At 37.1% G+C, this 13,079-nt stretch overlaps 1 protein-coding gene across 1 annotated transcript in view; it reads left to right on the top strand.

The window, feature by feature from the left end:
* Nucleotides 1-8,120, top strand: part of GASK1B (golgi associated kinase 1B) — a gene marked incomplete at both ends in the record, with an annotated part of 48,252 nt that extends 40,132 nt beyond the window's left edge. The window contains 2 exon segments of the mRNA XM_080696988.1: nucleotides 4,518-4,744; nucleotides 7,913-8,120. Of these exon segments, the coding sequence (XP_080553114.1) occupies nucleotides 4,518-4,744; nucleotides 7,913-8,120 (435 nt within the window).
* Between the last annotated feature and the right edge of the window lie 4,959 nt (nucleotides 8,121-13,079).

Genomic DNA, 13,079 nt, shown 5'->3' with positions numbered 1-13,079 from the left:
GTGATTTTATGGAAAATGGCAGCTGGCAATCTTCTTTAAATTTGGAAGATCAGTGTTGAAAAAGATTTTATTTTAAGTAGGGGCTAACTGGGCGATGTGTGCATGTATGTCTACAAAAATATTTTCTTTATACCATTATGATGTATGATACATTGCACCAATAAAAAATAAAATTAAAAAAAAGAATTAAAAGACGCAAATTCACTGAAGTAGCAGTAATGGTGATTACTACTCACTGTTTCTTAGTTGACAAATGTATCCCAAAGTATCCTTTCTCTGTAGGATAATTACCTAAGAACATAGGCTCATAGATGTGCACCAGGGTGCATAATCATGCCACAATTAAATGAAATGATTGTTTTATTGTGCGTGCTAAGCAAGTATATTAAAAACATATTATCGATTAATAGCTATGTATGATGTATTTTATTAGGCTTTTTTAAAGAGGTAAGTTGTCTTATGTGGAAGCAGAAATATGTGAAATATATAACTAAATCAACTACCAAGTAAAATAGCACTGAATTCAAGAGAATGGGTTATGGTTTTGTGATCAAATTATTTTTGGTGTATTGAAATGAGAATTCAGAAGGAGGACAATAAAAATTCCAAGAAAAGTTAGAGAGTATGATTTAAGAGGTACTTAGCTCTTGTTAGACAGGGAGAATAGTACAAAGACATAATTTATTATAGTTGGGGATAAGGAAAACAAAATAACATTATTTGAGTCTGATTATACATTATACATATGGTCTGATTATACATCTCTAGGTATACATGCCACACATACGAACACACAATCCGTATGTGATATAATATACACCAGTACACACCATTACACGTGAAGATCCTAGTAAGACGAGTGGCAACATTTTATAGAAGAGAAGTTGAGCTGAGCACACATACACTCATTTTTCAATAATGATGTCTGTTAGACTTAAGAGCACAATGGTTGGCCAAGCAGACAGTGAAATCATCACTTCGTTGAGTGATTCAGAATCAGACCAGACAAAGCACTTTGAAATATGCTATAAGAAACAATCTAATGGGTATTTATAGAAGTTTTGAATGTTATGACCTGAAAGCTAAAGAGCTTATTATTCAACATTACTATATATAATTATGCGTGGCTTTTGGGAATATGAAGATTTAAAGAAGTTTATTAAAACATAGAAATACAGAAAATAGAAATACAGAAAATAGTTACAGCCCCATGCCAAAATGGCACGGGGCGGGGGGGGGGGGTGGTGGCCCAGGCCGACTCAGCACTCCCCGGGAATTTGAATCTGGAATACCCCTCAAAAGTTCATGTGTTAGAGGCTTGGTCCCCAGCTTGGCACTGCTGGGAGGTGGTGAACCCTTAGGAGACGAGTCCTAATGGGAGGATGTTAGGTCACGGGTGTGCCCTTGAAGGGGATGTTGGTATCCCAGGCTCTTCCTCTTTCACTTCTTGGTTGTGAGGGGAGTATGTTTGCTCTGCCACATATTCTTAATATGATATCATACCACAGGCCCAAAGAAACAGGCCTGCTGAGCATAGGTTGCAATCTCTGAAACTGAGCCAAAAATAAACCTTTTCTTGTCATAAGTCATCTTAAGTATTTGTTATAGTAATGAAAAACTGACCAACATCCGGGCATGGTGGTGCACGCTTGTAATTCCAGCATTTGGGAGGCTAAGACAGGAGGATTGCGGTTTAGCCTCAGCTACTTAGTGAGGCTCTTTGAAACTCAGTGAGACCCTGTTTCAAAATAAAGACTAAAAAATAGGGCTGGGGGTGTAGCTTGAAGGTATAGTGCCCCTGGGTTCCATCTCCAGTACCGAAAGCCCCCCCCCCAAAAAAAAAAAAAACCCAAACTGACCAACACAGCTTTGTTGCAGAAAAAATACATAGTATACCTTGATATTATAATTAAAATTTAAAAGGATTTCACTTTTTTGTTATATAGAGATATTAACAGAGTTGAACAAATATATATGATGATCATTGAGAAATTAAAGATTCATTAAGAATTATTAACTAATGTATATAAAAGAGTGGCAATTGAAGAGGAAGTTCTTGAAAGGTTATTTTGATGTTCTCTCTGCTTTTCAATAGTTGGCAGTTAGATGCAATCTTTTCTATAATTAGGTTTTTCTTATATTCAAAGTCTAAGAAAGTACTATTTAAAATGAAGGAAATTGTTTGTTAGGAAAATATCCAAGTAAACTTTTGTAAAAGCCATTGTTTAGACTTAGGGTCTGTTAATTAGCTGCTTGGAACCCATCCAATGAGAGTCTTTCCTTGTTTCTAGACTAGTAGTGTACCTCTGAGCTATAGTAATGTCCACTTGCTCACCGACCAGCCATGTCATACGTGCCCAGCTTTGCATAAATGTCACAAATCACCCTCTTCTAACTTCTCTTACAGTCCCTGCTCCTTAAAGTATGCAGTTGGTACAAAATCCATATGCGCCCAAAAAGCAAACAGGAGGATCATGTTCCCAGTTCCTGAGTGTGCTGTGGGAACAAGGCAAAATTAAATGACCCTTCATTTTCCTTTGCAGTAGTGGTGGTGAGAAGGTGCTGGCTGTGGGGGCATCGCCTTGGTGCCCAGCCCACTAATGGGATGGGGACGATGTTCAGTCAGTGTTCATGTTTACTGGATAATCATCTCAAAGTGGGCTAAGTTTTGGCACTGTGTTTTTACGTCTCTTTCTGAGAAACTCCCTTCCTAACCAGCCCCAAGAATACTGCAAAAACACAGGAGAAGGAGAAACTTGGGAATTAAATGTCAAAAGAACAAAAGTGGCAGTGTTTATCTACTCATATTTTGAATTATGAGCATATGTGCAATCTTTGGCCTCAAACATTCAATATAATATACTGGTGGAAAATTGTGGAAATTTGGAAACAAATAGCCTGACTTTGCTACTTACTAATATTCTACCTGGGTCAAGTTACTTAACTTCTCAGTGTTTCTTCTTTTAGAATAGATATATTACCCTTAATCTTTGAAGCTTTTTTACCTTTATGTAGTATTGATAGGTGTCTCAACAATAGTAGCAGTCCTAATTTTTGGATACTGTGTTAGTTAGCTTTTGTTATTGTAATACCTGAGATAAGCAGTTTATACAGAGAAGGTTTATTTTAAGCCAGGTGTGACTGCACACCTATAATCCCAGTACTGTGGAGGCAGAGACAGGAGGATCTCAGGTTCAAGACCTCATGATCACAGCTTGAGCAACTTAGCAAGGCCCTGTTTGAAAATAAAAGATTAAAAAGGTCTGGGGGCTATAGCTGAAAGGTAGAATGCCCCTGAGTTCAATCCCCAGTACAGAAAGAGTTTATTTCGGATCAGTTTTGTAAGTTTTAATCCATAGTCAGTTGGCTAGTTTTGCTTTGGGGCCTGTGGCAAAGTGGTGCATCATGGGAAGAGGTGCATTACTTAGAAGAGGAAGCTTTTTACCTCATGGGGGAGGGGAAGAAAAGAGAGAGGCAGAGAAGGGGCTGGGGCCCCAGTCTTCCCTTTAGGGGCATAGCCTTGATGATGTAAAATCTTCCCCTCATAAAGGTTCCACCATTTACCCACATTTGCGTGCTGGGGACTAAGCCTTTGGCACATGGACCTTTGGTGCACAATTAATCCAAGAAAGTATCTTCTAGATGCTTGGGTCAGGGCTGGCTGGAAGGCACACAAACATCTTCATTGATTTTCTGGCCAGCTCTGTAATGTGAACAGGATCATTCCCATTACACAGGCAATTACTCCAGAGGGTTATGAAGGAGTCTGTACAAAGACATGGAGCTAAATGTGAGACCAGAGAGTCCACTTCAACTTTATCTCATTCCTGAGCCCAGGTTTTATTTTACTCTGATCAATAAATATTTTTCCTTGCCTCAAAGAAATGGAATTACACAATTTCCTAATTAATCTGTTTATCCTCATTATGGTTTGTTATTTCTGCTCATCAAAATAAACTCTAAGAGTCTCACTTTTTTTATTGCTCACTTATTCAGAATCTATGTGAGGCCTCCATGTAGGTAATGTTTTTTATTTTTGGATCTAACCTCTTTCTAATAGATTTCTTCTGTATTATTTCAGATTAGGTACTGTAATATTGAAGCCCAGTGCAATAAGCTCTTAGGCCAATGAGATTCTAAATAAGCCAACCCAAGGGAGAAAGCCAGATACAGGCTCTTGAATATGTGTAAGCACAAGTCTTTTGTTTCCTGAATGGAGTCAGAGATTCTTCTGGCCACACGTCTGCCTGTGATGTCAGTGGGAACTCTGACTATTAAGGGTGGAGATGTCTAACTTGGATGATCCGACGTTGGTGCAGTTCGCAGAAGCTGGAAATGCTTAGAGCCAAGGCTGAGTCAGAAGGCTGTGAGCCTTGGACTTATTCTGACAGTTGCCCTTAATTAAACGATTCTGGCAAATCAGCTATTCAGAAAGCACTGGCTCTTTGGCAATCTGACTTTCCCAAGTATTCTTTTCACTCAGCCTCTTGGATCTTGTGCTTGTTTTCTATTTTCAGATTTATAATCGCTTAGATACACATTGCTGTGGATTCAGACCTCGCAAGGAAGATGCCTGTGTACGGAATGGGCCGAGGCCAGACTGTGATGACCAAGGTTCTGCTACCCTAGCACACATTGTCCAGCGGAAACAGGACCCGAGGCACTTGGTCTTTATCGACAATAAGGGTTTCTTTGACAGAAGTGAAGACAACTTGAATTTTAAGTTGTTAGAAGGCATCAAAGAGTAAGTTTGGTGGTGAAGTGACATCTTTAGGAAATCATTCTCTATATTAAATAAGTCCTAAGGTTCCAGAAAAACTCATGCCTTCTGTGTGATGGTGTTAACTCTTGAAAGGAGTTCTGAATGTAAATCTGGGAGTAGAGACCCAGAGAGGGGGTCAGCCAGAGTGTGGCCAGGCTGTCTGCCAGTCACCCACAGCACCACAGAGCTCACCATGCTTCACATCTGCTGTGTTGCTTGCCCTTATTGTGAAAAATCCACACGGGTTAGGCTGGAAGCATGCGAGGATCTCTGGAATAGAAACTGGCAGAGCAGGGGTGGGCAGGTGGCAGAGGCTCTGTTATCATGGTGGGGACATAAGATGCCCAAACTCATAATAAACTTGAGTGACTTTTATGAATGCAGCAGAAAATGAAAGCCAGTCTGGTGAGTCGGGCACAGTGTGAATGGACAGCTGGCTTTAGGAACACTTGAAAATGCTTCAGGTAGACATAGATTATGAGGGACAGTGTCTCACACCTCAGAGGGAAGGCTGATGAGGGCTGGTTAAGGAAGAAGTATCAGTGTACTCAGGATTGACCAGGAATTCAGAGACCTCAAGAATCTGAGGACATCTGGGAGGACCTAGAAAGAATGCAGGGTGGAGAGAATACAGACGTGGAACTAGACAAGGAGTTTTGCATCACAGAAGTTAAAATGCAACATGTATATATGAAAATATCACAGTGAAGCCCATTATAGTTTTATAGTTAGTATGCACTAATAGTTGTAATCTTAAAAACCATAGTGGTCGCTCACTGCCTACTTGATATACATCTGTGTGAAAGCAAGGGTCATTCACACATTTAATAATATCAGGAACCAGCTTAAAAGTCTGAGCTATTCAAACCCCAGCTGTGGATTCATGGCTAGGTTTCAAGCTCCTTCTGAGAGTGGTTGGAGCTACTTTTCATGTATTTCCTACCTTTGTCAGAAATCAGATTGACTAAGATATTGGGATAGATTGGAGACTTGAAGATATAATGGTGCATTAGTAAAATAGCAAACCAGTTCTGTAGCTAAGTGACTGTTGGCAAGCATACCAGCCAGTCTAAAAATGGAGGTTAAGCCCAGCCCAGAGTGCACACCTGTGATCCCAGCTACTCTGGAGCGTGAGGCAAAAGAATTGCAAATTTGAGGCCAGCTTGGACAATGTAATGGACACCACTGCCAAAAAAAAAAAATTAAATGACACAGGATATTCTGGTATATGCCTGTAATCTCAGTGCTTGGGAAGCTAAAACAGGAGGATTGCAGGTTAGAGGCAAGTCTCGGCAATTTAAGGAGACCTTCAGCTACTTAGTGAGGCACTGTTTCCAAAAATAAAAAATAAAAAGGGCTAGGGTGTAGTTCAGAGTTAGAATGCCCCTGGGTTCATCCCAAATACCAGGAAGAAGAAAAAAAAAAAGCAAAAAAGGAAGGAAGAGAAACGACAGTAAGGTTAGGACTCAGTTTTTTCAATCCAAGTCCCCCAGCCTTTCTTGTAATTCCTTATGGTGCTCATGCTCAGTTACTATCACTCTTCTTAATAGGGCTGTGGTGAAACTTGGTGGTAGAGATTGCCTAGCATGCACATGCACCAGACCCTGAGTTCAATCCTCAACATTGTATAAAACCAAACCAAACCAGATACAAGAAAAAAAACTCTCATTACTTATTCTCTTAAGTATATTTCAGTTGTTCTTCCTAAATTCTGATTTTGCATTGTTCTTTCAATATTGACTCTTGTGAGTTTCATGAGTTTTTTCTGTGCTACCACACAGCCTCTTGGTACAATGTTCCTCCTTTCTTTTTGAATACCGAAGACAGATTCTCTCTTTTGAGTGCCTAAGCTAAGGAAATTTTATGTATAGGACGATTTACATTCCTACGATATTCCCTACTGAACTGATATTATGGCGCCTTAAATTTTCTATTAGAAGTAAGAGTGCCTGAAGAATATCGTCTGTCCATTTAATACATCCATATCAGTGTGAATACTATTATTTGTTCTTTCAAAGAACATTTAACTTCAAATGTATTATAAGGAGCTTAAGTTAAATCTTCTTTGACTATATAATTCTCATATTGAAAAACAAAAATGAAGACTTCACTAATCTCAGATTTATCTTTTGAAAATTCCTATTAATCAGCATAATGCCAAGAACTATAATATTTTTGTTTTCCCTTGTGAAAAGAATTAGTCAGTGGAGAGACAAATGGTCTTAACAATTTCATCTCCTGCATTCTGCCACAATTGAATTAGTTGAAGGGCTTTAGAATTTACACATTGTGAATTATTAATACTTTATGGAGCAAGATCACTGCTTAATTGATACTATTGCACATTAGATTATATAGTACCCATCTTCAGGGGCCTCAGAGCACCACAGAAGCATCAGTTAGTCCACTCTACGCTTCTCAGACTCATGCAGCATGTCCAGCTCTGTGGCCTTTGACTTTTCATCAGTGTAAGAACTGTGAGAAACTCAGGGACTCAGGACCGAGCCTTTAACACACGGCTCTGTGGGAGACACGCCAGACCCAACCTTAGCACACTTTAACATGTCATTTGAATAAAACGCTTCATATCATCAGCATTCCAGAAGTACAATCTACATTAGGATCAATTCTTTCTCCAACTGGGCTTTTCTGAGTGCTTCCTTTCTCATTTTCCTATATACTTTTGGGAAAATTCACTTTAAATTCAGTTGTTAACTTCCACTCAGAGAATACATTCCTGGAACTCTTGGCATTTTGCTTTTCTGATTTTCTATAAAACCACACCTTATCACACATGAGGACACTGCTCTTATGGGACAGATTTGAGAAGATTCTATGGATGAAATGGGGCTCAAGATTGAGGAACACAATTTTGCTTGACCTATTAATAGAAGCCTAATTCTTTGCCTTTCTTTGCCTACATAGAGTGACTTTAAGTAAAATGTTGGTATGTTAAATTCTGAATTTAGAAAACTCAGGTTGCTTTAAACACATGCTTCTAGTACATTATGGCAGTGACAAAATTATTTTGGTTCTCAAGGAACTATTAGATTATGTGATTTCTGTTATATTAATGAATGATGGAACAAATGGGAAAGGAATAATATTTCTGAGGAATTACTAAGAATGACATATATGTTGTCTTTTCAGGTTTCCTGAATCTGCAGTTTCTGTTTTGAAGAGCCAGCACTTGAGGCAGAAACTTCTCCAGTCTCTGTTTCTTGATAAGGTGTACTGGGAAAGTCAAGGAGGCAGGCAAGGAATCGAAAAGCTTATTGACGTAATAGAACAGAGAGCCAAGATTCTTATCACCTACATCAATGCACATGGGGCCAAAGTGTTACCTATGAATGAATGACAAAGAGCCTTCCAGAAAAGGTGCTACATGTATTTATGCATTTTTGCTTTTGTTTTTAAAACAAGTACACCAACCTCAATTCCTCTTAGGAGTAAGGCAGTATACATGGATACACAAAATAAGTGAACTTCAGCAAGTAGAGTTGAGGTACCTGAGCACTCTACACAGATTCAAAAGGGATTTTAAAAACCACACTGCTCAAAACTATGAATTATTTTTTTCTAACATTCTAGCATGTGTTTCTCAACATCTCATTATAGCATAGTTCCAATTATTGTTCCAACTAGCTTTTAAAAACACTTGTGAGGTCACTAAATAGACCAGTATAAACAGAGCTATTAGCTCCTTTAATAAACTCTATCAGGGGCCATTTTGCCTGAGGGACCAGGTGCTGATGGCGCTGGCTCTTGAATTTCTTCTGCAGCTGGTGGTTGAAAGGGCAGTGCCCACACCACCCAGAACACCTCTACAGAGGGAAATGGAGGCCCACAGGCTGCGAGTACATCAAAGCCTCTGAACAGTTTCTAAATAGAAATGGTGGATTAGTTACAAAACCACCAACATATTTACTATAGTGTAGATACAATCAGCCATTGCTGAGCAGTAAGAATGACATATGCCACTGCATTTTAGAAATTTATTTTGTTGTTAATATAGAAAACATACTTTTAACAATTTTTATACCAGTAAGCTTTGCTCTTTCAGTATTGATCCAATTTATGTCTAGTGGTTTAGAAATTAAACAATTCTAACACATGAACTTACCTATTGAAAATGTACTTACAGAGTATTTTTTTAATGGATTCTTTAAAAATGTCATTTTATAAAGATATACTATTTCTGTATATTTTATACTAATAGGGGGCTTGTTCTATGTAATTATATTTAATCTGATTTAATTGATGTTGTCAAATATTGACAATAGATCCAGATAGTGAGTGTTTAAATATATTGGCTAGCTTATTCCAATATGGGAAGTACAAATAAAATAAATACTTGACTAATCAATTCTCCCCAATGAGAGCCTCTGACTAAAACTAAAGCAGTAAATCTGGACAATATTAAGCCTCAAATAATCCTCCCTCACTCCCTCTACCAACTATTTAATTAGGTTGAAAGGACTTGTACATACAGTGTTCACATGTTGGGTCTTCATGTTCCTGGGACATACCTGGAACCATCCTATAACATAAATACTCACAAAGGGCTTTTAAATAAGGGAAAAATAATCACTTCTTTCCCACTCCCGCCCATCCTACCTCTTATTCAAAAGCTAATTTACTGGCTAGGATGTAGTTCAGTGGTAGAGTGCTTGCTTACCAGTGCATGTGGATCTGCGTTCAGTCTCCAGCACAGCAAAAACAAATTAAAATAAAACATTTCCAAAACTAAGACTAACGTTGATTCATTGATATTTTCTTCACTGAAAGCTTAAAACTACAAATTATTAATGTTTATAATATATTCTATTATCTTTTTTCTTCCTCAGTCTATCTGTTACTACTGAAGTGTACCACATTTCTGATCCAAGGTAACTCAATATCACTGTGAATTAAAATGAATATAGAAAATCAGACACTAGATTTTAAAAGAAAACCATATAGCCAGGCATGGTGGCACACAATTGTAATCCCAGCACTTGGGAGGCCAAGAGAGGAGGATTGCAGGTTTGCAGCCAGCCTCACCAATTTAGTAAGGCCCTCTGCAACTTAGTGAGATTTTGTTTCTAAATAACAAATAAGACAGGCCTAGGGGTGTAGCTGAGAGGTAGAACAGCCCTGAGTTCAATCCCCAGCACCAAAACAAAAAAAAAAAAAAAAAAATCAACCAACCAAACAAAAACAAAAAATATGTCAATTCTAATTTATAAAAACAGATAGAGCGAATAGTCCAAAATAGGAATGAGGGATCATCTGGTCATCGGATCCTAACTTCAAGGATCCTAACTTTGCACCCTTCGCCCTCTGAAAGTTGAGCTTTGCACCACTCTTCTTTGCTCTTTCCTCTATAGGCCTGAGGGCCTCTCCGTGTTCCTATAAGTTCATAGTAGTCACTGGTTCCTGAGTCCCCACATTTCCCTGTTGCCTCTTGACTTTTATAAATCATCCTCGTAATGAAAAATTAGGCTAACAAAGGTTTGGAAACCTTGCCTCTACTTTGAGCCAGCTGACCTGAAATAACTCTTTCTGCATGTTAACTCATGCCTTATCTTAAGGTGACATATTTACATTTTAATATGCTTTTTCAGAATTTACCATCTTAACTTAGACTTGTGATATAAGTTATAGGAAGTCCAAGCTCCTTTGAAGCTAGCGTAATGTGGTCTCAAGCTACACTGACTTGGTGCAGCTTGACCCTCATATATATAAGGTCTGCTGGTATTTGCCTCCAAGTTATTCCAGAATGCTTGGTACTAAATGAAACGCCCAGGAAAACCTGTTTGTTTAGTTCCATTCACTTTTTAACAATGTATTTTGTTTTATAATGGGTGAATAATTCACAAGGTATTATTTTTGAATAATGGATAGCTAAAGGCCAAGCTGTTAATTCTAATAAGTAACACTCTTACTGAAACAATGAGAATCTTTTGCATATTTCAAATGCTCTCAGATTACTGTGATTCAGTTCACAAAATCACATTCTGTGGTTTATTTATAACATAGCAAATTTAAAATAGAATAATTTACCTTGTCGGACATGCAAAAACTGATTCTTGTGTGAGTTATTTTCTTCGAGCTGATGATATGAAAACAAATATGTATTTTCAAAATCTATAATAAAGTGTTAAACAGTAATACCTTTTTGGTGATGGGTTCATTTGTTTCTTTTGTAGATGGGTTAATTTTCAAAAGCTAAATATAGAAGAATGCTTGTTACCTTTATTTATGAGCAAAGAAAAATGGAATTGTTGAAATTTTATTGGGTTGTGTTTGTTTATGCATATATTTAATATCCTCATTAATGATTATTATACTTTCTCTTGGTGTACATATAGTATCATACTGTAAAGATAGTACTCATTAGTTAACATATATCATGAATATTAAGAGACAATCTAATTTTTAGTTCCCTTTCTTTGGTTGATATGAGTTTTACAATTATGTTTAGAGTTTTACTCATAGCATTCATACTGATTGTTTGTTAGATACCCTAGGAAGTTTATCAAAATATGAGATGGCTTAGATTTATTTATACTTTAAATATTTATAATCTCAGGGTCTAGTATCCTATTTATTTTATTATGCTTTTAAATATGCATTGCATTGTATTTAGTGAATAAAATATCTAGATGTAGATTTATTTACATTTCTTTTGAAATTCCAATGTTTGTATGGGCATAGAAGTAAGGCACATTTAGAGGGCTAATCTAAAACAGATACGAAAATTATGCATGTATCAAATAAAAATGATAAGGATCTTTTCCTAAAAATTAAATAGTATAACAAATAATCAGAAACTTTCATTTATGAAAGATAATTCAACTTGTCGGGAAAATTATCTCAAACTTGGAAGTAGCTAAAACATTTTTTTTTGGTTGTTTTAATAAATTTAAGGGCTTGACTTTCTACTGAATGAACTACTTATCAGTGCTTCAGGAAAGACAGAGGTTAACTTGTAGATTTTTATTTCATAGAGATACAAATCAATTTTTTTCCAGCAGAAAATATAATCATAATATTTACAATTTATTACCCTGTTGGACATTAATTAATTTTATATCTGACCTTAATATTACCTGTAAATAGTTATCTTTTAAGATACTTTTAAGTGGTTTTATCATCTTACTAGTTTTCTCACTAATTAATCATTTGAATAAATTGTTATCATATTTTCAGTTCATATTTGCCTTGGGATCAGTTTTACCTTTTGAAAAATTTGCTTTAGAAAACCTCTGACTGTAGAATCGTTTAATTTTATTTGATTGAGGGTCTTGGTTTTAACTTTTTGCAGTCTTTACCAAGCTTTAAACACAGTTATTAATTTTATGGCTGAATTGTACATGGAGTTAGTATCAGGCCCAACAGGCTCACCCTCGGGACGAAGAATCCCAGGCATCACAGGCGAAGCGACTTGGCCCATTCCTACAGACAATGACCCAGAGCCTTCAGCAAGTCAGAGAGACAGCCTGCGCAGAGAGGGCACTATCTACCCAGGGACAGCAAGAAACCCCTGCTTTGCAAACTCTAACGATCCTCATAGAGATATCCATATGTGGCATAATTTTAGGTCACATTTTTGGTACGTGAACCTGCCAACAGTGAAATAAACAAGAAAGCTTATTATATAAAAGCTTTGATAATGACATTGCCCAGTTGACTGAGTATGACTCCCATGCATTACGCTGTTTTAGTGCAGATGTACAAATTACTGAGTAAATTTGAATATATTAACCATTAGTTAAGAACTGTAATTTAGGCTGTAAGTTATATCTCCATTTTAAAACTTTATTGTAATTATCCTTCCTAGTAAGATTCAGAATGATACAAACATACGTGCACATAGCACTTGGTGTCTTTCCTTCCCCATCCCACCCTGCTTCCCGAGGACATGTTAGTGAGAATGGATGCTATAGCAATATTTGAACTATTCTGGGAACTGAACCTTCTACCTCTAAGCCACACCCCAGCGCTATTTTATTTTTTAAATTTTGAAACAGGGTCTTGCTAAGTTGCTAAAGCTGGCCTCAAACCTGCTATCCTCCTATCTCACCCTCCCAAGTACTGGGATTGCAAGCATATACCACCAAGCCTGGCTGCAAAAGTTTAGAAAAGAAATTCTTATTAGAAATGTTCTGAAATAGAAATACTTCTAGACTAGAGAAGGTTTCTGGTACTCATAGTAAAAGCTTAACTCCATCTGTATTCTACTGTTGATGTTTTCTGCTAAAAATGATAATTCAATCATCTGTGGCTATACAAATAGATTAATCACTGCAATACATTTCTTGTGAATCTCTGT

Source organism: Muscardinus avellanarius (assembly GCF_963383645.1).
Source record: "Muscardinus avellanarius genome assembly, chromosome: 6".
NCBI classification, from domain to species: domain Eukaryota; kingdom Metazoa; phylum Chordata; class Mammalia; order Rodentia; family Gliridae; genus Muscardinus; species Muscardinus avellanarius.
Note: the sequence above shows the minus strand (reverse complement) of the source record. Positions and strands in the feature narration are given on the sequence as shown.